We start from the raw sequence: 27,024 nt of genomic DNA, 5'->3' as shown, positions 1-27,024 counted from the left end.
GTTGATTTGAAAGGTCAGAGTTTTGCTATAAGTACTCTGAATCAGCAGGGTTTTTTGTTTTGTTTTGTTTTTTAAAGTGTGGAACTTCATGCTCATGACTTGAATGGTAATGGAAAAACAGGATGTGGATGTGGTGAGGGAAGATATGCAGGTAGTTGGGTTGAAAGAGGCAGATGTAGAGGACAGGGGGGTATGGAGACGGATGATTCACTGTGGCGACCCCTAATGGGAGAAGCCGAAATAAGAAGATTTGAGAACAGTGCTGGGTTCAGTTGATGACAGTTTATTTCATCACTTCCAGTTCCAAGGCTTGTAAAGTCAGTGTGTTATGCTTTTGTAGCTAAACATGCAACCAAGTCTGAGCTAAAGATTTACATTTCCGGTTCTTTTATCGGGCTGGTTAGAAGAAGTATTTGTAGAACACCAACACACACATACACACACCACAGATACCTGCTATCCAGTCTCCCGTTCTCTTTTATGTGGTAGGAATGATGAATAGATGATGACACCCACAAATGTTTGGATGCAACAGTGTGTGTGTAATCAATGTGTGTTTAAGTGAGAGAGCATGTCTGGGCCTCGAACAGAGTCAAGACTTGAAGCGTGACTTTATTCATTTTCGTAGTTTTATTGCTCTTCGGGCGTTGCCTCATTTAAATCCTCATTTAAAAAGATCAAGTTAGGGCTGGAATTTGAATTTGGAGAAGTAAAAGAAACCCTTAGGGCTCCGTTTGAGTGTGTGTGAGAGAGAAAGCACTTGTGTATTCACGAACTTCCTTTTCTACCAAATTCTCACTATGTGCTTCTTATTAAGCCATCCTCCAGAATTCAAATCCTTGACAGATTTGGACACGTTTCCTGATCTTTTGTTAAGCTAATTACAGTCTTTTATAAAAGATGACTGTGCTTCTAACTTCAAGGTGAAATACCCATATCAAGTTAAACTTCCAATTTGTATTTCCCACTTACAGATACAGTATTTTTTTTTTGTTTTTGCACTGTGACACTTTGGTGTATGCAGAGCCTCATATCTCAGCCATCTGTAGTCTGTTAACACAGAGATCTCATTTGTGTACAAACTTGGCAGAAGTCTGTTGCAGATGTTGACATTGCCATTGCTATTCAGCATCACTAAGCTGTTTGTCTTTAAAAGATTGAACTTATTAATTTACATTCCTGTGATCAAATTTTTTGCTGTATTGTGCTAGAATTTGGAAGAGTGTTACCATCAGATGCCTCAATTATTTTACACGTCTATTTGTATTAAAGCATGTATTTGTTTGCCATATAGCAAAGGTTATAGTTATTAGCAGATTGCATGATTCCATCTTGGTTTTTACTTATACTATTTTATACGAAGTAAAAATGCACACTACACAAGTGATTGCAGACGAGGTTCAACTTTCACCTGCAGAGATGATCTATAGTTGAAATGTACAGGTTTTTACCTGCAGAAATCTCTGACAAAAAACTTTATCCTATTTTGTAGAGAAATTAAAGAGACATTAAAGGGAGCAGGGTTATATTACTTCAAATTATAGTTAATTGGAAGTATAGCAGATCTTCAGAATTGTCACAGATCTTAAATATGTCTAATTTAATCTTATCCATCTTACAATCTTTTAATCTGCTGCACTGCAGTAGTATAGTTTGTACTGTGGGATTGATCAGTGCTGTTTTTAGCTCGTCATTGTTTTCAGCTACAACTTACATTTGCGGTGATGAATTTGTACCAAATCTATACTGATTGCTCTAAATTCCGAGGTACATATTGCACCGTTAGTGTAAATGCCAGGCTTAATCACAGACCAATCTATTTTAGTTAGTGAAATGAATACTGTGATATGTCTTTGGTTGCTCCAGACTGTCATGCTGAGCCTTGTTGGAATCCCATTGCAACTAAAAGTCACCTATAATTTCTGCACGCATGTGACTGATAGCTTGTAAACAGTCATTATTTTACAATTTAGTGTGCACCCATAACTGAATATTAGACTGCCATTCACTTTAATATTCTTTGCAGGTTGTTGGACTTGGACAAATTATACAATGCCTCTACAACAAATAAACATTCATATTACATAAATCTCAGAGGCATAATTGCGACCAAGGACACATTTGGTTCTGCATCATATGTTATGTAGAACATTTTTTCATTTAGATTTCTCTTTCCATGTTTGTGAATTGTAACCGTTGTGATTAAAGCAGTATGACTTACCCTAATCGCACTGTAGGGATTTGAGCAATCCTACCCTAGTTTGGTTAAGAAACAGGAGACACTGTGGTGAAGCTGGCAAATTTTCCCAGCTCCAGTGGAGACGAATTGGGCACCACGATGACTCTGCGCAACCTCGAGACATGCCAGTGACTCACAGCTTCAAAGCCAAGGTTTGGATTGTGGTGGGAGGGGGAGCCTGTGCCTGCACTGCATCTTTAATTGAGGTTTATGTGGCATTTTGTGCTGAGAGACAGATTCCTGCTCTGACTAATTGAGAATGAATGGCAGTTTTCTCCCCTGCTGGTATCGTACAGTATGTGTTGTGAGTGCTTGGGCAGTGAGATCATCAGGGGAAGACAGAGGTGTGTGATAATACCAGGACATATATACATATATCCGTACTATTTTTTTTTCCCTCAAATTTGTGGTCTGTTTGTATGTTTTTCTGCTATGGTTGATTACAGGCAAAGGACCTATTCTGTTTCAGCAGATCGCTCTCGCTCTCGCTCTCGCTCTCTCTCTCTCTCTCTCTCTCTCTCTCTCTCTCTCTCTCTCTCTCTACACACACACACACACACACACACACACACACACACACACACACACACACAATGGATGTATCCGAATGCAGTTATTTCATTCAGATTGAACAGAAAATGTGTTCCAAACAAGTTGCAAATTCAGATAAGAATATAACTATATTGTTTTAATATTTTTTAAGACAGCTTGCATGCAAGGTTAAAGGGCATCTGACTAAAACTAGAGGTCTGTATCAGGACTAGAGAAGGCATCAAAAACTATGAAAAGTGGCTGGATTTCACCTGCATGTGCGTCAAAGTGAGCAGTCAGATATGATGCAAAAAGAAAGACGACATTCATTAACATGGACATGCGGCAGTCCTTAGTAACTGCCTGGTCCGGATCGTGGTTGTTTAAATTAGACTGCTCTGTTTAGATTTTGGGCAATAGAACTAAACTAAATTTGTTAGAAAATATCACTGGAAAGTATAAACAAAAATAATAAATGCACGATTCGGATTTGGAAAAACTCCCACGAACATGCTGAGGAAAAGACAAATATTTGGAGCACTAAACAGATACAGACACAGATAGTGGCATTGCGTTACACCCTTAAAACACACACTTATTTAGTATTAAGTAATTTTTCCAAATATGAATGTTCTCATCCACACTAACAGGGCCTCATTTTTTGACCAGTAAAATCCATGAGATTTTAGAAGAATTACTGCAAATTTATGAGCTGTTGTGAAAATTACATTCCTCTTCTTTTACTCATATCCATCAAACAAATTGTGATGCTGTAGTAGATTAAGAACATGCACTGAAACACTGAAAGGCCTGTATTCATTTTTATAGTGTCAGCATTTTGCACTTTATTCTCTCCCATAAGTGCAAAGCTATGGTCTTATTTCTTGGTTTGGACAGGATAGATTGCATTTGAGGTACCAGTGACATGGGAGGATTATAATTAAATATTCCATACTACTTTCTGGTGAAAATGGAAAAAATCTTAAAATCTATTTAGAGATTGTTTCCTGCCAGCAGCAAAATCAAGGCCTCATTTACTGTCGCAAGGCTACATGCGCAGTCTACAGCTAATGCTAATCCAAAGCAAACACATAAATTACACACATTCATAACACTTAGTTTCTACAGTATATCACTAATTGTTTTGCTGCTCTGCTGTATATGATGAGATGCATGTCTGCATGCATACCTGTAATTGGAGGGGTGAACAATAGGGGGTGATACATTTCTGTCCTGAATTGATTTGATTCTCAGATACATTACTTTTTCTAATTGCCTCTTTAAAAAGAGGGGTTTAGTTTGGTTATTAGGCTTTAATATAGGTTTAATATATAATCAAATAAACAAAATGTATTAGTATTAAAAATCTTTCAAACATTTGGACAGATTAAACATGGTAAAAATGATTTTGAAAAATGAAAACAGCAGCAACTGAGGCATCATTTTAATCTGAAATAGACCCCCAGGTTGGCTAAAACTGCCGATTTCTGTGGTCTTGTATTTAGGCGTTTATATCAGTGTGGTGAAGGGACTGCGTTTTCTGAAGGCTGCACAAGAACTGTTGTTATAATATGTTTGTGTATGCTAATGCATGTGTAAATGTTAATGCATACCATTCATTGTTATATGAACTTATCTTGGCCAGTGGTGTTTGAAAAGTGTAGTTGTACTACATGTTATTGAATATTTTGCCTATTTACACAATTTGAATTGCACATTCCCTCAATGCACATTGTCCAAGTTTTGTGCCATGTTATAGATTTGTCCTCTAGGGAATCGCAATAAGCTGCTTTTTTTTTTTTAATCATTCTGTCTGTCCTTGTTTGTTTAATGTGAGCCTTGCTAGTATGAGAGAGCTGGGGGTATAGTGTAAACTTTGATTTGATTTCTGGCAGCCCCTTTTACAGCTTTCATGCACACTGCTGGTCTGATAGGCAGGATGTAAGAAGAAAAGCTGATGTTGAGATGTTTTTCTTTGGAATGTATGTACACAAACCCAGTAGATGCAAAGTGTTCTTGCAATGATTTTTTGTTAGTATAAATGAATTGCAAACTAAGAATGTAGCACATGCGCAATAAACGCTGTAGATCTGACTGGATGCACATGAGAGGCTCATCAGTGTCAGCAGAACAAGAGTTAAAAAAATCCAAAATGGGTGTAACAAGAAGCAAACATCAGTTCACACTTGCTAAATTGCCATACTTCTGTCTCACAATATTAATTGATATCAGTCTTAGCAAACCATGATTCAAAGCATTAATTGCACAGAAGTATAGGTTTCTTACTGACATTCTACCCAAAATTGTTTTCACATCTTGTAGGACTAACCTTTCAGCTCCTCATTAGTTAGTGGGCACACATGCAAACCATGCACGCAGTTTTGTTTATGTAGGTTTATTTAGCATTTCTTCAATTAAACAGATTATCAAACATATTAACACCTCCTTCTAACAGATAAACTACATTCGGAAAAAGCCTCATTTGGTTTCCAGCTGACTGTAGTCAGATAATAAAAATGATTGGACTGCATGTACACTCAGCCTTTTCTCAACAGTTCTCTACAAATGCAACATGTCTTTCTGGTTAAGACATAAATATCAGCTTTCAGCTTGTGTTGTGCTCCAGAGTGATCTACAATAATAAGCTCTGTGAGTCAAGTTGTATTAACTGGCATCTTTTTTATTATTTTGCTCTGTTCTGTATGTAGGTTTTAAGAGGAACTCAGCTCATTGCAGTGGCTTCTGCTGATGGGACGGGGGCAGTGGAGGCGTCTCCTTTGCAGGCTAACGACATCCAAGTTCAGTACGTCCAGCTGGGTCCTGTGACTGACCATTCAGGAACTGTGCAAGTAAGGAAGCACACACACACAAACACATAAACAACTATTATCTTTTCCAAAGGTAACAGCACACTTTAGAATGGCAGCCTTGATACAGCCAGGATGGGACTGCCTCTCTTAGATGTGTTTTTTTTTATGCATCCTGTAACTACTGGCTGCCTTCCCGTTGCTCTGGCTCCAGTACTTTAGCTCTGCTAATTACCACTTCAAGTTAGTTTGTTTTTGTAGACTCTCTGACTTACTTTTTCTATTTCTCTATGTGAGAAGGTTCTGTAATCATTTCCTCATGGTAACATTATCATGTTTCAAAGATGCTAAGGCCACGTTTACAAAAACACCACAAATGTTTTAGTGTTCCTTCCAATTCCCATTCACAAGCCACCTTTTGGGGATGTATGGAGTAGTGTTGCACGATATACCAGTACCAGAAAGCTATCGTGATACACTGCTTTAAAAAACGATACGATTCCCGATTTTACTAGTACCAGTACTTTGAGTGACCACTGTAGTTTTGAGTGTTTGGCAATAGGGGGCAGTGTGTGTGGGAAGCTGCTTCCCTGGCACATTGAGTACCGAATTGTTTTGACATCTCAGATGCACTCCAGCTTTAATGGTAATGAATCTAGAAGCATGGCTGCAAATACAGATGCTCTTGTGCTCTTCAGCTGTAGACAAAGTAGATGTGTGAAGTGAGATATGGCATTATTCCGCTTACGTTGCTGACAGCCAGGGCAAGCCCACAAACATCACAAAAGCTGTCTGTAAAAAATATTATTAAACGACGCAACAAAGGGAGCCAACACATCCACATCCGACAGACATCCCGACTTGTTCAGAAAATTTAAAGAGCAACAGTTTAGCGAGTATGATACTAGTATTCTGCTTATGCACTCAAATATAATTTAAATAAGTGTGTTTTATTTTGTGATAAATGGCAAAGAGGTGTAGAGTTGTCTTCTTCTTCTTCTTCTTCTTTTTCTTCTTCTTCTTCAGCTGCTCCCATTAGGAGTCGCCACAGCGAATCATCCGTCTCCAAAAGAGGTGTACTAAGTCCTAAGACATCTTAATATTTGATATGTGGTTACAAATATAGAGATAAATTAATTCGAAAAGACTTTAATCTTATACTTTGATATAATTATTCAGAATAATCCAGCTTGCACGATTATAAATCTTATTGCAAATAATTAAAAATTAACATTTTATTTTTTATAATTTTATTTGTATAATTTCATTTTCATTTCATATATTAATTTTATTTTTAGTTTAAACAATTCTAGTCTGTTTCAACAGATAGCAAACACTGGGTGTATATTAATAAATAATAACAAAGTTCTATTAATTAAATTACGTGTGCTGTTTTGTTTTGTTTGTAATAGTATTGTGATATTTAATTTAGGTATAGGATCGAAGGTGAAATTTGTATCATGACAGCACTAGTAGGGAGTGTGTCAATTCTACCTATGCATTTAGTTCAAAGTTTAAAGGTTATTTGTCATGTGCACAAGGTGCAGTTGTGCAGTCTGGAAATTCATTATATTGTTAAGTTTTATGTTGTTGACGTTATCAACTGTTTTTGATAGATTTAAGTACAGCACTGTTGTGGCAATTACAGTGCTAAAGTTATCATAACAGTTGCAGTCCTAAGCCATTGTAGCTGTCCATGAAGAGCCATCCTCTGCAGCAGCATGTGGTAACTCTATCCTGATGTTCCAGAAGTAGGGCATCAGGAGGGAGCAAGGAGATCAGAAGGAGCCAGGATCACTGGTATCTCACGAGTAGCATGTGTGATATCCCAGTTCACCAAAATTCTATGGGCATGGACACTTTAGACATGTTCATTTACATAAGAAACACTGACACTGTCTTAGGCTATATTAAAAGTCTATTCCATAACTGTGGGGTTATTTGAAGGTAAAATCAGTTCTCTGCTGTAGTCTTCATTATTCAAGATACCAACAAACAGCCTGCACCTTTTAAACAAAGTAGATGTGGTGGTTCATAAAAGACCAGACATTTTCTTATGTACTGTGGTGCAAGACCATTTCGTGCTAAAGAAATCACTATTTTATAATCAGTGCAGAATTTGTTTGGGATTCCATGCAGTGTGGAGGGCTGATTTAGTCATATCTTCTGCTTTTAGTAAGGACTCCTCCTGCTGCTGCATTTTGAACTTACTGGAAAATGTAAACAATGAATTGTTTGTTGGGAGGCTCAGGTATTGTATAGTTGTGCAATACAAAGAATGTATCAGAAGGTAAATGGAATGTATCAGCAGATAAAAGGAAGAGATTAGTTTTAAATACAATATGTATATTCGAAATAGGCATAGAATATTTGAATTTCTGGTATTTCTATCTAGTTAGTAAGTAAAAGTAAAATGCATATTAACTTTACACACTGGAATATGCGTAGTCACACATTGTGAAAAGAGTGCAAAGTTTGCTGTGTCTACTCTCTGCAGTTCTAGATTCTAAACAGTCAGTCATCTAAGTATAAAACTTAGATAAAAACAATATTATTGATTCTTTTATACCACATTATCTGTGTAAAGCTGCTTTGAGAAAATGTCCATTGTTAAAAGTGCTATACAAATAAAATTAAATTAAATGTACTTAAATAAGCAAATAAAGCATTGGTACAAATTAGCATTTAAAATAAAAGGAAAATGAACTGAGATTTAGTAGTTTGCATCTAATGTGACAAATATTTCATTATATTGTGCTGGGGTTGTAACGGTACACAAAATTTACGGTTTGGTTCAATTTCAGTACGGTTGGGGGGTAAAAATGCAAAACTTTTTTTTTTTTTTTTTAATAACACATTTTATTATTAACATTTGTGATCATTTGAACAGTTTACTCTTTTTATCATTTTAAATTAAAAGCTTGCTTGGTTAAATAATATCTAAAATAATTTTATAATATTTAGTAAAAAAATAAAATAAATCAAATGAATGCAATACACTTTTTATTATACTGATTAAATTAAGTCCTAGTTAGTGGCTAACACTAGCACCATTGATTCTTTTAGCATTTTCATGCATGCACAAAACAAGTATTATTTTAGGTACAGAGTGAGTAGCCACAGTGACACTGGGACACTTTTATACCCCTGGCATTGTTGTGGGTGCAGTGCAGAGACAAACATATGAAGAGATTGTACATGAATGTCCTAAGCTATCAGTAAAGTGACCAGTTTGTTGAATGTGGTTTAGGCATGACCGAAAAGGTGAAAGAAGGAGTAATGCCTGGATTATAGTTTATTCAGGATTCTTATGGCCTGCAGGTAAAAACTGTTCTTAAGCCTCCTGATCCTGAATCAAATGCTGTAATACTGTCTTCCTAAATACTAACTGGTAGACAGTCTAAATGCTGGATAATTGCTTTTATACTGTGAGGTCTACATAAAGAATGTATGATCATTATGTTGCATACATATTCCATGATTACATACATCCAGAATGTGATGTAAAGAAGTTCTGCCCACTGTCTGGATTCTTTTTTCTCTAAGCTTTTAAAAGCATATGAGCATGAAAATATGGAACACTAAAAGAAGGGAAAGTAATAATTAGTAGATGAACGTCAAATCCCTTTGGCATAGTGGTAAACTAGAGGGTAATGCAGGCCATGTGGAAAGAAAAAGGAGGGCACTTGCTTCCCACTGGAGCCTATAAAGTGGCCAGTCTGGCAAAACCAAAACAGCTGACTTTTGGGAGTCACTGTGGTCTGTATGTTTAAATAGTATTTGATTATGAAATTTAAGAGAAAAGCGAAATATAGAATGAGGAAGAAATGAGGAAGTGTGAAATTATGAAACTTGCCTGCGTCTCTGCCAGGTGGTTTACGTGAACATCCGGCCTTTTCTCCCACAGAAACAGAGTGGATTCTTCTGAACCAATGGCATTATAAAATTGTACTAACATCTTTCCCTCCTTAATGATTTGTGGCATTGAGTTTCAGTTGGAATGCAATGAATCACGCTAGGAATACCTATTTGTGTGTATGTGCTCTTTTTTTCTTCTTCTTTTTTCTTTTTTTTTTCTTCTTTCACCCTTATTTGCTTTTATCCCCCCGTTGGTCTGTTTCTCTTTTAATTTAAAACCACCATGTGTGTTTACTGAATCCTTTGTTCATCTGTCTATTAGTCTCTGTAGCTGGATTAGCAAATAACCTAACAAATTAATTACATTTCTAAAAATCTGCCACAAATTTGACCAAGTCTGTTTCTTAGTACTGGTATGTAAAAATCCTGTGGATGATCCGAAAAAATTAAAGAGAAAAGACTACAAAGTGTGTGGCTGTTGATGGTTTCATAGGAAATGAAAGAACCACCAAACCCACATTGGTTTAAAGAAGACGAAGTGTCTTCATCTTTAGAAGCTCTCTAGTGAAGCGCGAGATTCAAATGATTAAAAATGAGCTACATTAGTGCTTAAAAATATCAATTTAAATAACTTACACTTTTGGTCAAATTGTACAAAACTCTTAATGTCATGTTATTAATCTTATAATATGAAGAAGAAGAATAGCCTTTATTTGTCACATATACATTACAGCACAGTGAAATTCGTTCTTCGCATATCCCAGCTTGCTCAAAAGCTGGGGTCAGACATGATACGGCGCCCCTGGAGCACAGAGGGTTAAGGTCCTTGATCAAGGGCCCAAGAGTGGCAGCTTAGCGATACCGGGGCTTGAACCCCCGACCTTCCGATCAGTAACCCAGCAACTTAACCACTGAGCTACAACTCCACTCCAAACGGCAAATGTTTTATAAAAAATATTTGGACCACATCCAAATGACATAATACATTGTTGGTTAAATGGATTGGAAACATTCCTTATGGCCCAATATGTCATCAGCCATAAACAAATATATTGCTCTTTCTGCATGGCTTGTTTCAACCTTCCCCCTACGGCCAAGCATTTTTAATGTATTTTTTTACTGCATTTTATTAAGACACTCCAGAGGTGGACCTCATATGTCCTGTGTCTTTTCTTTCAATTCAGTTTAAATTTTATTGGCATGACTGTATGTTGTACAATGTTGCCAGATGGAGGGAAATGGATTGGAATAAACAATAATACTGATAATGGTCATACCAATAATATAAGCAAAATTAATAGCAGCTGTATGTTAATGACAACAGTAATAACAATTAATGTTATTACATAGTTTATAGCGAATGTTCTTCAGCAAAGAAGTTCTGTAGTTTATCAGATGCTGTCTTCTACTTAAAGTCTGTGATTAGAGTATAAAGGTATTTGAATATTAAAATTTCTCATGGGTTTTTTTTTTTTTGGTTTGTTTGTTTTTTCCCCTCCTTAATTTCATAGTTAAATTGTGCACATACTCCATACTCCCTCCTCTCTGAGCTGCCAGGTATTTTACCCTTTACAAAAGTTGGCTGTTTCAGCTGAACCTGTATTTATTCAGGATTTGTCTGTGCTTTGTGGTTGCAACAGTAAATAGATACTCTGCCAATCAGTCCTTTTTGTTTAGAGCCTGATAGCACTCTGGCTGACTCTGGCTTTTAGTTTCACAGTGGCAAAGCTCCAGACAGGTGTCTTAACTCTGCTTGATGCTAGTTGATGATTTTATTGGGTTGTAAAGCAGTACTGATCCGGCTGTGCTTTGTGTTATTGCCAGTCACAGGGTAAGTGAACCTCTGAACCAACTGACTATGGGTACTCTCTATTCCTGGTTTTGTGGTGCTCTAAAACACAATGTCTCCCGAGGGCTTGATTCTCTTTCTAGCTATTTTTAGTATTCAAGTCTGCTTTTGCATTTTTATTAGCATGTAGTCGGAAGTAGATTTAGTCATTCCAGCAATGTAAATAGCAGAACAAAATACAGTTCTTCATGGCAATGGTACAACATACATTACATTTATGGTATTTGGCAGAAGCCCTTATTCCAAGAGGCACTGCATTAATCTTATTTATACAACTAAACGGCTATGGGGTGACACTATACTATATATCCAAATGTGACATTCACACCTATATCCTACCAGAATCTTCCCCAAACTGTTGACACAAAGTTACAAGCACAAAGTAATACACAATATATTTATATGCTGTAACATTACAATTTCCCTTAACTGTAGTTGGACTTGTTTTTCCAATGAAGACATGGTTTGACATTGTTAATGTGCACATCTTGAATAGTCAGAGAGCAGAGAGCCCTGGCCTCAACCCCGCTGAACACCTTTTGGATAAACTGAAATGTGTAATCGTTGAGTTTCTAGCTGTGGCATGAATGGGATTTAAACCTAATAGCTTATGCGTAACTTATAGCAGAAAAAAACTTATGCCATTCACTGATCAGCCATAACATTAAAACCACTGACAGGTAGTGTAATGAACATTGATGTTGTCGTTAAAACAGCAAGAGGTGGTATATGTTATGTACTGCTAGTGAAAAATGAATTAGAGCACAGTAAAAACCTTTTTTTTTTTGTATATATCCCAGCGATTTTTAGAAAGCTGGGTTTTAAAGAGTGGGGTCAGAGCGCAGGGTCAGCCATGATACAGTGCCCCTGGAGCACATAGGGTTAAAAGCCTTTATCAAGGGCCCAAAAGTGACAGCTTGGCAATAACAATAACTTTGGCAATAATCTAACTCCTGACCTTCCGATCCGGTCAAGTCAAGTTTATTTCTAAACCACTTTTTACAACAGACATTGTCTCAAAGCAGCTTTACAGAATGTAATAGTTACGGTGAACGGTGTGTATTTATCCCTGATGAGCATTGCCATGGTGACTGTGGCAAGGAAAAACTCCCTTAGATGTTAAAAGGAACCAGACTCAGAAGGGAAACCCATTCTCATTTGGGTGATATCAAGAGTGTGATTATGGTCATTAAACAATACAGAACATTGGAGAGTGAGAACTAACATGAGGACTGGAATGTAAGATTATGAGTAATGTCCTTTCTACAGTCTTATACAGTCATTTGTGGTTATAGAACTAGGAGCTAATGAGTAACTCATAAAATAGCTCAACATTTGCGATTATCACAGATCAAACACCAGCTTCTCCATGCCAGAGCCTTTCAATGTCCAAACTCCACATGAAGTGGGATCCAATTGGCACTGGTACGTCTCTAGATTGTTCGGGATCTTTGCCGGTAGGCATCTACTTCTTTTAAGGTCCACAATCTTCATGAGGTGGGACGTGACTGGAGCTGGAGCAACCTCAGGATGCCTCGGGATGGGTAGAGAAAGAGAAGCAGTGGAGAGTAATTAGCGTAGCTGCTGTTCTATATTAACAAGCACAAGCTGATGTGCATGTGATCAAATGTACTGGAGCACAAGGTTATGATGTGTGTTATGTGTAGGACTCGCTAAAAACATACATGTCTGAGCCACGAACACTGTCAGGAAAACTATTCCAAAGTTTAGGAACTAAATGTGAAAATGCTCTACCACTTTTAGTGGACTTTGCAATTATAAGAACTACTAGAAGTCCGGAGTTTTGAGATCTCAGGGAGCGTGACCGATTGTAGCGTTTTAGAAGACTGGAAAGATACATGAGAGCCAAACCATTTAGGGCTTAGTAAGTAAATAGCAGTAGTTTGTTGTCGATTCGAAACTTCGCAGGTAGCCAGTGTAGGGATGATAAGATTGGGATCAGTAAAGTATAGCCTTAACCACTGAGCCACCACTTCCCCTGAATAATAGAATAAATTAATTTACACTAAATTAAGATAAGAGAATATCAATCTGCTATATATTTCTGCATATTCATCATTAAAAAAAAACACTTTTTGGGATTTTGATCTTAAATCAGATTATCTGACATAAACTCTGGGTATTTCTTAACAGCCAACTATTTATATATCCATTATCCATTATTATATAACATTATATACAGAGACCACTTAAATTAATGTTTGCTCCCATGTTACTTCAAGACGCACTTCCTACGTTTTATTCCGGGCAGGTCTGCCCTAGTTTGGTATCTAACCCCTGCTGATCTAGATAGTTTTAACATTTTCCAACACCATCCTGTTGTTGCATTCCCTCCAGTGGCTATGAAAGTGCCACATACCTGAGGGCACTAATCACACGTTACTCTGCAAAGCACTCTCTTCCAGCCTCGAGCATGTCTCAGCTGGATCTCCCATCCATCAAGGTACATGGAAGACTCACTTTAAGGCTGTTCTCTGTCCTTGTACCCGGGTTATGCAATGAACTTCCCCTAGCTGTCCAAACAGCTGAGTTATAGCCTGCCTTCTTACCTTTTCACCAAGCACTTGGATTAGCACTCCTTTAAACTATAGGTTATTTTTCCCTTGCTATTCTAACCCTCCGGTCGAACAGGCTATTAGTCTGGTGGTGGTCTTAGTACATCTGATTAATGTAAGTGCAATATGCAGGCCATATTCTGTGTGTAGTAACAGCACTAGATCATCTGCATGGAGCAGGAGTTCTGTTTTCTTGTTCTATAAGGTACATCCAGGGAAAACAGACATCTTAATGTGCACTGCCGGCTCATTAATGTCACCGCTGAAAAATGTTGGACTACATCTGCGTCCCTGTTGCACCACTTTTCTTGTCCTCTGTCTCTCTCTCTCTCGTTCTGTCTCTGGGCGGCTGTCCACATCGTCAGTGTACCGTGGCATATGTTCATTCATCCATTTTCCACTGTTTTTCTGTATTTCAAGGTTTATTGACTTCTCCTCCAAACAAATACACACATCCTGTCTTGATGGCCTTGTGCACAACTGATGTAAACAAAATGTCCTCAACATGCTCTTAACATGCTGCTGTCCAAGTGTTAAGTCGGGGTGGTGAACGTTCCTGGCATCTTGTTTTTCTCTCAACTTCTCCCTCTCCTTTCTCGTTCCTTAAATACATCACTCTATCCCTCACACACAAACCCTTTGGCTGATCTTCAGCACTTGGCCTGTCATCTTTTTTAGCATGCTTTGCCAAGCCCAGAGGGCCAGTATGTGAGAGACTTCATGATTAGCCTTGTTCAACAAATTAAGCTCTGCCTTTTCGGCCTGATTCTGATTCTCACAGTCAGGTTTTTCTCTAATTGATGTCCATCCTTCCTCAGCTCTAGAGCAAAAGTTAGGGTCATGTTGCCTCATTGGGAGCATTTTATGACGACATGAGTTCACTGGAGAGTGTGTTCTCCATTACCCCGTGTGTTGAGCTGTGCTTTCTTGGGCCGTCTGGGTTTTATTGTAACCGTTGCTGTAATCATGTTTGTTTACACTCTGTGGCTATCTGGAAATGTGTTTAATGATTGATGATTATCAAAGCATTAGAAAGAAATCAACAAGCAAGTTGATTTAAATCAACAAGCTCAGAGCAAGTTAAGATGGTGATTACATGCCTGTTCCTGCCCTCCCACCACCCCACCCTTTTTGGGGGAAAAGATTCTCTGACCTCACAGGAAGAAATCTGTCAAGGCAGTTATTGAGGGATCATGACATTTTCCATAATTTCAAGAATTTTAGAAAGTTCTCTGTATATTGATTAATATTTGGATATCCATTCACACTGTCTTTTCTTGTATTAATACATGTTGGACATTGATAAAGACATATTCAAATACACTGCCTCTTCTTCATAACCAGTAAAAGCATCATATAGATAGTAAGCAATTAGCAAGGAGCTATCACTGCAAGTTACACATATATAATTCCTCATATATTTTCCAAATTAGTCATGCCTTCACATCATTTGAGATTTCTCACATTTGTACCCGAGCCAGACCTTGAAGGTTGCCTTACTGTGATAAGGTCAGTGCATCTGCACAGATCCATGCTGTGTGAAGGTTAGTGAGAATTAAGAGAATTGCTATTATCTTTCACACAACACGTGGTAGTGTTTAGTAAGTGATTGAAAAATTATAAATTTTTTCTATATTTGTGTATTAGTTTGACCTGCCTTTTGTTTGAGTTTTTAAATGTAATAGTTTCTATAAAATACACTATATAACAAAGAAAGTGGGTGGATACAAGCAAAAGAACATTTCCAGGCAGGAATTGCTGTTCCGTGTTCAGCTCAGATGAATTTTGACAGACTGGATGCTGTTAAAAAGTCTTACATTGCCTCAAAGCTGATTTAGCTATGGGTCATGTTCCAGCACTGGAAAGTACATCTGAGCTGTAAAACCGTGATGTGCGTGTGTGTTTGTGAATGATAATTTTTCCAACCCTGGTGCTTAATCAGCCCTTGCTGAAATTACAAGTGTTTGAAATTGAGTGTCAATAGGGTTTTTTTTTTTTTTTTTTAAAGTAGTGTGACTGTGGTTGTGCACGCATCTGGAGGCTAAAGGTTTACACGGCATGATATCAATAATGTAAATGATTTGACTTATTTGAGATTTTTTTAGGTATATACATTACTTTATGTGGGGAAAAACTGTGTGGTGTTGTAGGGTGTCATAATGGGCAAATACAATTAACCTATCTACACTGTTTACTGTTTATGGTCCAAGAACACGAACAAGCCACAAGCCACTTTGCCAATCTGAGCAGATTATATTAATGCAATCATCATTAATTCCCTTGTAAAACGCATGTCCTGTATTTGGACAAAGCAGTACATAATTGTACACATCTAATGACTTACATGCCTTTACCTTTTGTTTGGTGTAGAAGCTTGATATTTCCACCAGACACACTTTTGGACTAAAGAATTGGGATACCTGACTTTTCCATCGAATTAGTGGTTCTTTCCCAAACCGTTACCACAAGGTTGGAGGCACACAATTTGTGTAGAATTTTCTTAGTAGAATTACATTTTCCATTCTCTTGAACTAGAAGACCAAAAGACCAGCATGACATCGCCCCTGTGCACATCTGTGAAGTTTTGGTATACATGGTTCGGAGTGGAAGATCTTGAGTGCCCTTTAATTAAGCTCTGACCTCCTAACTGAACCCTATTATATACCTTTGGAAAGAATTGGAACAGCACCCCAGGCCTCCTCACCCTACATCAGTACCTCACTATTAATGCCCTTGTGGTGAAATGAACACAGATCCCACACTCCAAAATCTAGTGGAACACCTTCCCAGCTGTTTGGCTCCTAGCTCCTTTTTTCCCCCCTTCCTTAGCGCATGACAACAGAAAATGTCTGTACGATGGATCGAGGTATCACTGCTGTTCTCTCAGAACCAATCCAGTTTTCTTCTTGAGATCTGTTTTTTCAATAGAACATGACTGAAGGCACTACCTTAACCATTAAACTATACTAGTACTGTTTTTATATCCGTTAGTTAAAATGCTAATGACAGTTTGAGAAATGTAATCAGGTTTTTGTATTTTGACTTATTTCCTTTCAAAGCAGCCAGCAAGCATTTCAGAAAGCTTGAATGACTGCCACTAGCGTTCGAGATACGCCACACTTCCTGTCCAATCTAAACAGACTCAGAAGTGGCATGGCAAACTAATTAAAAAATAAGAAGCCAAATAGAGCTTGTTTTCAACCGAGTGCATTTCATACTGGCCGTTGTGATTTAGTCATGCTCAATGTCCTAGAGCATAGACCTCCAGCCAACACCCTTGGATTGGTGCCGTGGTGTGAACTATTTGTTACCAATCCACAGCCATTTTAGGCTACCTGAGGGGGAGAAGGAAAAGACTGCTGTTTATCACAAGACAGTAAATAAAACTGTATTGAGAAACAAGCTTTCTTTATAACACTCACACACAAAATTGTAGATGTTTGAATGAAGATCAAGATTGTGAAGGGGGATCGAGAGGAGATTTAACACGCAATCTACTGCACCACCTCAACCAAATTAACAAGCCGTGTTTGGTGCTACTCTGTTGTCCCACTCAATATATTTACAGTTTGTTAAGATAATAAACTGTACAATTTGAATACAATTTTATGTTAATTCTACAATGCCTAAAGATTAATGGAAAATTTTTCTAACCCCGATTTTGATTTTGAATTAAGCAGGATAATTTCGCATCACTGCCCTCTTGTGGTACAGTAACAATTCATTATTGAGTGCTTGAAGGATATGGGACAGATCACTTGGCAAACAAACCACATCCGTTGGATGTGTTGGGTCAAAACATCCATGTTTTGGGTCTATGGCACATAAGGGACTGATGTAGTGTAGGCTGTTGCATTTGCAGCTGTGTGGTGTAAGTGTGTGTGAAAGAGAGAAAAAGAAACTTCAGTGTGTGCCTGAGCCATGTCCTTGAGTGACATTGCCTCTTCATGTTGTGCAGGTGTACAGTCTCTTGGCGAGTGTGAGAGGAAGGAATGACTCACTCAACATGCTCCGCTCTCAGATCTGACTCATAGTCGTCCCTCGTGCTCTACCTCACACACTGTTTTTATTTGGTGGTTGACAGAGATAAAGTATAGCCTTAATCCAACCCCTGTGCAGTTCAATTTGGTTCAATGGCCCATTATGGGTAGGGCTCTCAAATACCACAACAGCATACATCGAGTTGTGTTCATAACGGTAGTGTTAACAGTAATCAAAGAGAGTAACACTGTATTAATGCAGTGTGCTAACAGCAGTAAGTTAAAAAATGTAAGTGATGACAGTATTGCAATAGCATGGTATAAATTTCTGTCATGGCATGGCTGCCATGGCCTCTTTCACTCTCATTTATTTATTTATTTTTGCTTCAGCTATTTTTCATCCCTCTTCTTTAATCCTGTCATTTACTTGTGTGTTTTCATTACAACCCATATTCATCTTACCTGTCCCTCTCTTCCCCACCCTCTTTCTGTCTCTTCAGACTGAGGGACTAGGCACTGCTCTGGCGGAGATGGAGGTGAAGGAGGCCATACAGATCCAGCAAGGTGCGAATGGTGAAGTGGTTCAGATTCAGATGCCTGTTAACACAGTGGGCACCTGAGACACCAGCTCATGTGCTCTCTCTCTCTCAAACCCAAGACTTCTCCAAGTACACGGATGCGTCATTGCGATTCTGCAGCAGTAGCACCTGAGCTACAGAGAGAGAGAGAGAGAAAGAGAGAGAGAGAGAAAGAGAGAAAGAGTGATATGTGTGGGTGCGTAAACTCACTATTTGAGTAACCATGGGTTAAGCCCAGCAGGAGAGACTTAGTTAAAACAAATCATATTCCCTTTGGGTCAACCAGTCTATTGGCAATCTCCTGACAAACACAGACTGTGAAAGCAGCCAGTCAGCTTATTAACACAAAAGCAATGTTGGCTTCAGTGAGGCTTGTCAAAGCTGCATGTGATACAGGCTGTGGCCCAGCTGAGTACAGAAGAAAGGAAGATACCCCCCACCCTCCTCCCGCATCTGTGCTCCATCAGTGCAGCATCTTCATCACTGTGCAAGATGAGTTTATTTAACTACAACTTGTCTGACTGTAAAGTTTTCAAGATCATCTAATCTCCAAGTTACAAAAAAGATTTTACCATGTAAAAAAAAAAAAAAAAAAAAAGTTGTTGTTTGCAAATGATCAAGGCTTTGCTTTGCATTCTGCCTCCTGGTTCAGGTTTCTGGAGCATCTTCTGCATAACTGACACTGTATTGCTTTGTTAAAATATAAGTTATTATTATCTTTTTTTATTTGTGTGCTGCCATTGTTTGGCTTTCAGTTGGGTTGCACAATGATTAGCCCATTAAAGTTGCTTGTAGGTTGTTGCTAACTTATGGCAACAAATGTATTAAGCAGAAATATTTATGATGTTTTTTCTTATCTGATGTTTGATTTATACTGTTGATAAAAATCTTGTATTTGTATTTGGCAGTGACAGTAATTAAGCCCATGCACATACAATGTGTCACAGAAGTATTTGCTACCCCCAAACTTTCCCACATTTTGTACTGGACAACATGGAACTGAAATTGACTTAACTGTGATATTAATTTTAGTTCTGGTGCAAGCAGTTTCTACCATTACACAAAATTATTTGTTTGGAGTCCAACTGTGTACATTTGACACATGATTTGATCTTATAAATAAACTTGGAATGTATCCAGGAGACCTCAAACTTCAGTCCAGAACAGAGTTGTAGAAATGGATTGATCAATGCTTGGTTATTAATTCATGGACAGAATATGGTACAACAGTAATCAGGTAAGCACACTGTTAGTCAGAGAAGCAAGCACTAAAAGGCCTAGGGTAAGGTCAATTTAAAGTTTTCACCACCACGCTTTAATGTGTTAATTGTTTTCTCAGCTATATAGGGCTTCCACTTTTTGTTCCAAGGTCAAACTGTTCAACTGTGGTGTCATTAGAACAAATAATCACGTTTCCTGAATCTCCATTAAGTTTGGAATTGCACTGTAGAAAATACACTGTTTTGTATTATGTGTATGACTTGTTCAAAGGGAATAATGTCATGTAATAGTACTGCTTATGTTTTTATGTTAACAGTAGCTGCCAGACAGAATTCAATAGAGAACAGAAACATAAAAAGATTTCTTTTTATACATTTTTGTTTCCCATGATTCTGTTATGGGTTGAGTTATAAAAGCTTTCTGCTCTATATGAAGCAAGATCTGGGTTTAGTGCCAGTACTGTCATTAATATTAAAAGACATGATTTGGAATTGATGATGGAGGCCTGTTCTGTGATGGTTGATATCTGAATCAGGTTTATTGGCCAAGTGTTTTGACAACCACAAGGAATTTGGTTCCAGCTGTTGAGTGCTGATGAGACATAACACTATACATTTACAATACAATAGACATACAAAGGACAATACAGATGAGTATTATATAGAACACAATATACAGAGTATATGACAGCTTAGTAATGTACATATAATGTACAAGTGTGAGAGTGCATGATAGTGCACATAGCAGAATTGTGCATCACGTAAGATAAAGAGTTTACTTTAGAATATTTGTACAATATACAGCAGCAATAGAGTGTGTGTGTAACATATGGCGATGATGTGATGATTGACTTCTGATAATGCAGTACTTATAGACATGAAACAGGGCATTGTAAGGACTATATTATTGTGCCTGTTTGCTGTTAAAAAGTAATCTGTTTTCTGTTAATTTTATATCCTGGGGACTGGGTGTGTAGAGGGATAAAGTACTTCCTCTAGGTCACCACACATTTTCTCATCACAGCTCAAGACACGGTGACCCAACTAAGCTTCCACTCCTGCAATAATGCTTCCTTGTGTGTGTCTGTGCATGTATGACTGTGTGTATATCTGTGTGTGTGTGTATGCTCCAGATGGAGGAGTAAGTCTCTGGTGATGCGTATCAGGAAGACTGGGGGAGAGAGAGAGATAAAGAGTCTTTTTGGAGCTTCTCTGCAGTTCCCACACATTTTGTGATGTAATGGTGTATTTTGGAGTGCTTGCAAGAAACAAGTTGTACAAACGTTGATAAACCCACTTCTTCCCTATTTCCTTTTGTTTTTTCTTCGTCTCTGTGTGTCTATTAACCACTATTTTAAGCTTCCTCCCGCTATCTTTCCAGCACTTTAACACAACTCGTCTTTCTCAGATTTCTGCTCCTTTGCTCTCTATTTCCCCTTCATATGTTTTATCTGTCTGTCTCATTCTCTTCCTTTCCTCTGTCTTTGTTCTACTATCAATTGTTTGGGGCAGTCTTGGCAAAGCTGGAGCTACAGAAACCCCTCACTCACCCCCCTTTTCGTGGTCTGACTCAACCAATTCATATGGGACCTGGCTGTCCTCTCTGCTCAGTCTAAAAAACAATGAGACAGGTGAAAACTTCCATGTGCAGTGGCCCAGTTTCCTTTACTTTAACAACTTGGGCCCAGGACCAGAGACTGCTCGTCCATGTCGTCATGACAGTGTTCTAAAAGGCCATGGGGGAAAAAAAAAGACAAAATAGCAGAGGAGTGCATGGGGTTTAAGAGATGTACAGACACAAAGAGGAGGAGGTGAGCAGTACATCACTTCTCTTGAGCCTGTCTTCAGACCCATTATAAGCTCTCATGCCTTAGCAGGAGTTTTGCTACAACAAGCATCCTTTACTCCCCTTTTGTCTCCCTCATGGTATCTCACCACCTTCAGCTTGGGTTTTCCTGGTCTGTTTATCCATCTTCCATTTCCCCTTTGCCTGTTTTACTTTATACAAGCCTGGAAAGGATATCTAGGAAGGGAACACTTTTGAATCAGACTGCAGCTGTTTAAGCAGACCACACAATAAAACATTTAAAAAGTAGCTCAATAGTTATAAATCATCACTTGATCTGCAGCAAATAAAACAAAATAAAAAATAGGGGGAATGTAGCCTCAGTCTGACCTAAGGACAGTGTCTGCCAATAATGTCAGTAATTTTAATGCCTCTGTGTCACAATTAAAGATTGGGTATTCTTTTTTTTCCTGATAAGAAAAGCTATCATGTGATGGTTATTCAAGTAATTGCACAGCACTTAGAAGGGCTAATAAACATTTTCATTAATTTGGACAACCAGCTGTTGGTCTCTGATCACATTTCTGAGACTTCTATAAATCCTGGAGTTTTTGCACCGAATAACAATTCAGATTTTATGAGTATGCATGACCTACATATACAACATATATGCCACCCATTACTCCCAGTGCACTTGCTGCTCTATTCCTATTTTGTCACCATGTCTAAAATCCTGGAAACATGACTGATATTTATGGTCGGTTTTCCAGTGACGCTGGAGGTTCCAATGAAATGTAGATTTTACCTGGCAAGCATGTAAATTCAGTGGTTTATATAAGGTTGACACAGACTTTATAACCCTTAATAACACTTTATAACACTTGACACATGACACAATTTATAACACAGGTCCAGAAAATTACATCACTTGCTTTTCTTAATGAATGCTTCCTGCTGCACTCCGACCAAAAAACATTGCCTAATAGGACATTTATCGCTTTATAAACACTGGAAAGAGGTCATGGGTGGTTATAGTGGGAAAGAATGGATCAGGCTCATGGGGATGAAGAGTTCAGTAGCTGAGAGACCTCATCCGCAGAGAACTCTTGTGTGCTCGGCTTTGTTTCTTATTTCTGTTCGGTATTAACATTTCTAAGCTCTTTCCCAAGGTCTAGTACGTTTTTATTAGAAAACTTGACTCCAGAAAGAGTAAATTTCCCAACAGGCATGTTCTCATCGAACTGACAGAATTTGGCACTTCCCATGGGCTTGACTGAGAGGCATCTCAGCTGCATGGCTTCATTTTATTCCCAACGTTTGAATTTAGACCTGTTTTTCTTTTCGATATTACTGAAAAGCGGCGCTGTGTGTGTGTGTGTGTGTGTGTGTGTGGAGTGTGAGGAATTAAGGCGCGCTGGTAGAGTAGAGGTTAATTTTATCTACTGAGTGGGCGGGGACGCGCGCAAAGCGGCACGTGCGTGCGCGCGCGAAGATACGCGGATGGAGCGGAGCTGGAGGCGCGCGCCAGGGTTCTAGCACGCAGCGCGAGGGCTTTATGGCGGAGCTGTTACTCTGCGTTCTTCCGGCACGACTGAGCTCACGTTTCTAAAGTGTAACCTGAGGGTGAGTCCACTTACCTCTGCTGCTACACTTAAAGTCACGTGCAAAAACAAAACACAGGGAATTAGGGCACTTCATTTGGAGCCTCGGCCTCAGACTGAACCTGAAAGGAGGTGACGTGAGAAGTTCAGGACCAGGGTTCATTCAGCATCGCAGGCGTATAGGTTCTCTTAGAATACCAGCATTTCCTGGCATGAATAACTCTTCATGCAGAATGGACAGAAACGAATCTTCCATTCCACACAACATTAGTTGCACTTATATTTCCTGTTAAAACTTCTTTATTTACTTTCTCCAGGATGCTGCTTAACCCAAACAAACTGTTAGGTTGTATTAAAAAAGCAATGGAGCCATGACTTTCCTCTTCTGGCTTTCATTTCCAAATATCTAACAAATAACACTCATTTATTTACCTGAATGTCAGAGACCTCACAGAGATTAGGAAAAAGTCCTAAACATTTTGCATATCAGTATTTTTAATGATGCGCTCTTCACAAGATGTTTAGTTTGTAAGCAAATTCTGAACTGACTTTATCTTCTTTAGATGAGACTCATCTGTACACTCTGCTTATAAACAGATCAGGTTCCACAGCTTTAGCGTCCATCCTAAAACCACATCAACAGGATCTTCTCCTAGACTGCTAACTAACTGAGCCAACTCTTGGCAAACCATCCAACAGCAGCATATCTTTAAGTACATCACATCTTTCAGTGGAAACGTAATGGACATGTTTCAGAGGGAACCTTCCCTTTAAGGTGGCAGTGATGAAACCTGGCGCCACAAGGCCCTGTCTGATTTCCTCTTTCAACACACCTTCAAACATTTAAAGCATCAAACTTTTCCTCCCTTGGCACCACATGCCCACAAACTACAAGATCACTGACATACCAGAGCTGTGATAAAAAAGTGGACCCCCACCATTTTCCGGTTTCCCATAGCAGCAGTAAATGTTTCTAATGGAAGCTGTAAGTCATGGTGATGCTGTCAGATAGGGGTGTGTGTGGGAGGCGCTCTGACTGTAAAGAGGAGGAGAGATGCTGGGTGTCCTGTCTTGAGACATACCAGCTGCACCTTGCACATTGAGAATGTGTGATTCACATCGAACAGCACGTCTTCTGTCTATCTGTGTAATGTGTAAACATTTTACGCTGCCCCAAGTTGTAAAGACAGGAATGCAAGTTCTCTTGTAATTAAGATTACATCTCCTTTGGTCTAGAATTCAGCATCACACTATAGGATATATTTTCAACGATACATAAAAATGTGCCTTATTAAAATGGAGCAGCGAAACTGCTTGCCAGAAACAATACTCGTTTATGTATAGCGCACTAATGGGCTATGGTTCGTTCAGCATAATAGCTGAAGCATTTGTCACACTGCCATGTCTCTGGTTAGTTTCTGGATTGCATAATGAAAATATGAAGAAAAAAAAAAAAATAAAATAAATAAATACAGTACTTTTTAAATAATTGTGCAAAAAAGTAAAGGCTTCACTTTTTCTTCACTTAAATTGTTCTATTAGTTGGTTAAGATGACAATTACCCTCGATTCTCACCCATGACTGATTTTGTTACCCAGAATGTTCCAACAATTCCAACAATTTATTATACATCATCAATTATATCTTATCTTTTCATTTCTATTTGTTCAGTAGTAACGTGTGGGAATGCTTAATTATGTAGATTTATGGCGAGATGTCTACTCTTGCAGAACTTCCACAGGACTGAAAGCAATTTGTTGGTGCTCCAAATTAGCGAGTGGAGAGACAGAGGCAGCCTCCAAGTCAAATCTCTTCAGTTTCCTTTTGCAAATGAGGCAAATAACAATCAGCTGTAAGAGGGGGCTGTGTTACAGTCTGAGTTTGTGCAAGGTATATGCAGGAACGTGTTAACCAAACTGGCTCTGCATAAGTCAACACTAACAGTTTTGGCAGAGATCCCAGAGACATTTCAGTACGCACATTTAATACTGTATCTGTACTGTATTGGAAATCTATAAAACTGATGTTTATGTCAGCAGAAACCATCCAACTGCATCCAACTGGCTTTCAAACAGAGAATTTTGTCTTTAAGAATTGCATAACTAAAAACATATTCACACTAAATGTTGGCCTTTGCAATTTGGTAATTGAACAATTAACATTTTAGTTTCTCTGGAATGTTTTCTACTCAACCTGAGCCATTACTTCAGGCTATTAGTAGTGGGATTCACCGTGTCATGCCAAATAATCACGGGCTTTATTCAAAACTATTCAGTGCCGAGTAAAAGTCCTGTGAGCTCCATTTTAGGTATTGAAATGTTTTCAGTCCACAGAGTATTTGTGAACTTAGGAAATGTTGGCACAAGAGGTAGGATTGTTTTGATAATGGACAGATGCTAAGACTAATCATATTTTATTGACAAATAATTTGGAATCATGGAAATTCTGCAAAATATATATTTTTTTAAACATGCAGCATTCATCAGGGATATAATAACTGAATTTAGTCTGACATCTGACACATCCATAGTCAGGGATTTTTTGACAAATGCTGAATAGTCTATTGTTTTGTGAGCAGGGCTAGGCTCTAGGTTCCTGTATGGAATAACGTGTTCATATTCCATGGGAGAAAGAGCTCTTATTTGTTAATGCAATACAACTTTTTTCTCCCTGAAGACAAAGGCTCACTGGTCTGGGAAAAGCTGCCTTCGATTTTCCTTTTTTCATATCTTTGTTATGGTCATGCCAGATGTGGGATTCAAGTCATGCTTCAGTTGCAGCCAAAAACATTTGATAATTTTTGACTCCTAGAACGCTAGAATATGCAAGCACTAAGAGGCCATTTCAGGGGAGGAAACTTTTTATGTATTTTTATACTTATCTACATATGAGTCTGATGTCCTTAATAGACTCGGTATTTACTAACTTTCAGCAATTGACTTATTATTCCACTGGAGTCTTTTAGGTCAAATTTTTTTGATTTTTGTATACATGGGTGTAACTGAAGCTTACATGGGAAATAGAGTGAAGAGGAGCAGCAGCATTGCTAACACACTGTCTCAGAACTCCATGTTCCAGACAGACACACCGGGTCGTGCCCTGTGCGGAAGTGTAAAGTCCCGGGATAGACCACTTAGTGCTCCTTTCCATTTTTTCTCCCAAACTAGTATAACCCTGTTCTGGCTGCCTTGCATGTATCCTAATAAATGAGAGATTAATATCAGTCCTGGACTGTGGTGTGAAAAAGATAATTGTTAGGCACTCAGACTGGTGCATTTAATGCCCAAACTCTCTAGGTTACACTTTTCGGGAAGGGAATGCTAAAGAAAAACTACAAACAAGTATTTGAAAGAAGGAAAGACCTAAGAGCTTTGGCCTTGGCAGTCAGATTTTTCATCTCCAGTAATGGGATTATAAAAGTTTAGACTTGTCGAATCAGTTTTCACTGATGACTAAAACAGTATTTTTACACTGCGTGTGGGTCAAAAAAGATCTTTCACTTTGGATTCCTTGTTCCACACCCTTACAGCCTGCTCCTGCACTGTTCACAGAGGTTTAGGTCAAACTTGTCTTATGGCTCCCATTACCTCTGAGGGCTTTTCTTCTCTCAGCACATTTTCAAATTCAATCCACACCCAGGATTGATTCAGAGGAAGTGCTTATAATTGCAGGTTTGTTTTCCCATAAAAATTCCTTTTGAATCAACATGGCTTCACAAATCTATATGCTACGTTTGTGTTGCCGTGTTTGCAAATCGCAAGGCCCTATGTTAATCCGTTTGCTGTATAATTGTTCCACTGTCAGTAAAAATCAGCATTTATTAGATTGATGATATGTCACTGTGCAGGAATATGTGCAAACAAAAAACTGTCCTCATATATGCTTTCAGTCATGCAGGCCAGCACTTGACGTGCATTTTCTGCGATAACTCTCACTTCAAGAATTTGTACCACAAACCTAATTACAGTGCTGCAGTCCTATAAGTCTGCTTTTATATAT

The 27,024-nt window shown here is 38.4% G+C and overlaps 2 protein-coding genes across 12 annotated transcripts in view; both read left to right on the top strand.

The window, feature by feature from the left end:
- The window catches only part of LOC124392548 (BTG3 associated nuclear protein), a 50,541-nt gene extending 30,404 nt beyond the window's left edge, over positions 1-20,137 (top strand). For 3 of the 4 annotated variants that reach the window (XM_046859688.1, XM_046859686.1, XM_046859687.1), the window contains exons 12-13: positions 5,479-5,619; positions 18,341-20,137. In XM_046859688.1, the coding sequence (XP_046715644.1) occupies positions 5,479-5,619; positions 18,341-18,460 (261 nt within the window). In that variant the 3' untranslated portion in view covers positions 18,461-20,137. Of the gene's footprint in view, positions 1-5,478; positions 5,620-6,603; positions 6,768-18,340 lie in introns of those variants that run through there. The other variant, XM_046859689.1, reaches the window with a different exon arrangement.
- Positions 20,138-22,909: 2,772 nt separating this feature from the next.
- Positions 22,910-27,024, top strand: part of LOC124392311 — a 197,958-nt gene continuing 193,843 nt past the window's right edge. For 5 of the 8 annotated variants that reach the window (XR_006927142.1, XR_006927143.1, XM_046859174.1 and 2 more), the window contains exon 1: positions 22,928-23,047. The gene's annotated coding sequence lies outside the window, so the exon portion shown is untranslated. Of the gene's footprint in view, positions 23,048-27,024 lie in introns of all 8 variants that reach the window. The other 3 variants (XR_006927144.1, XM_046859173.1, XM_046859175.1) reach the window with 2 other exon arrangements.

The sequence above is a fragment of the Silurus meridionalis genome, chromosome 10, assembly GCF_014805685.1.
Source record: "Silurus meridionalis isolate SWU-2019-XX chromosome 10, ASM1480568v1, whole genome shotgun sequence".
NCBI classification, from domain to species: Eukaryota; Metazoa; Chordata; class Actinopteri; order Siluriformes; family Siluridae; genus Silurus; species Silurus meridionalis.
The sequence above is the reverse complement of the archived record's forward strand: the minus strand, read 5'-3'. Positions and strand labels throughout refer to the sequence as shown.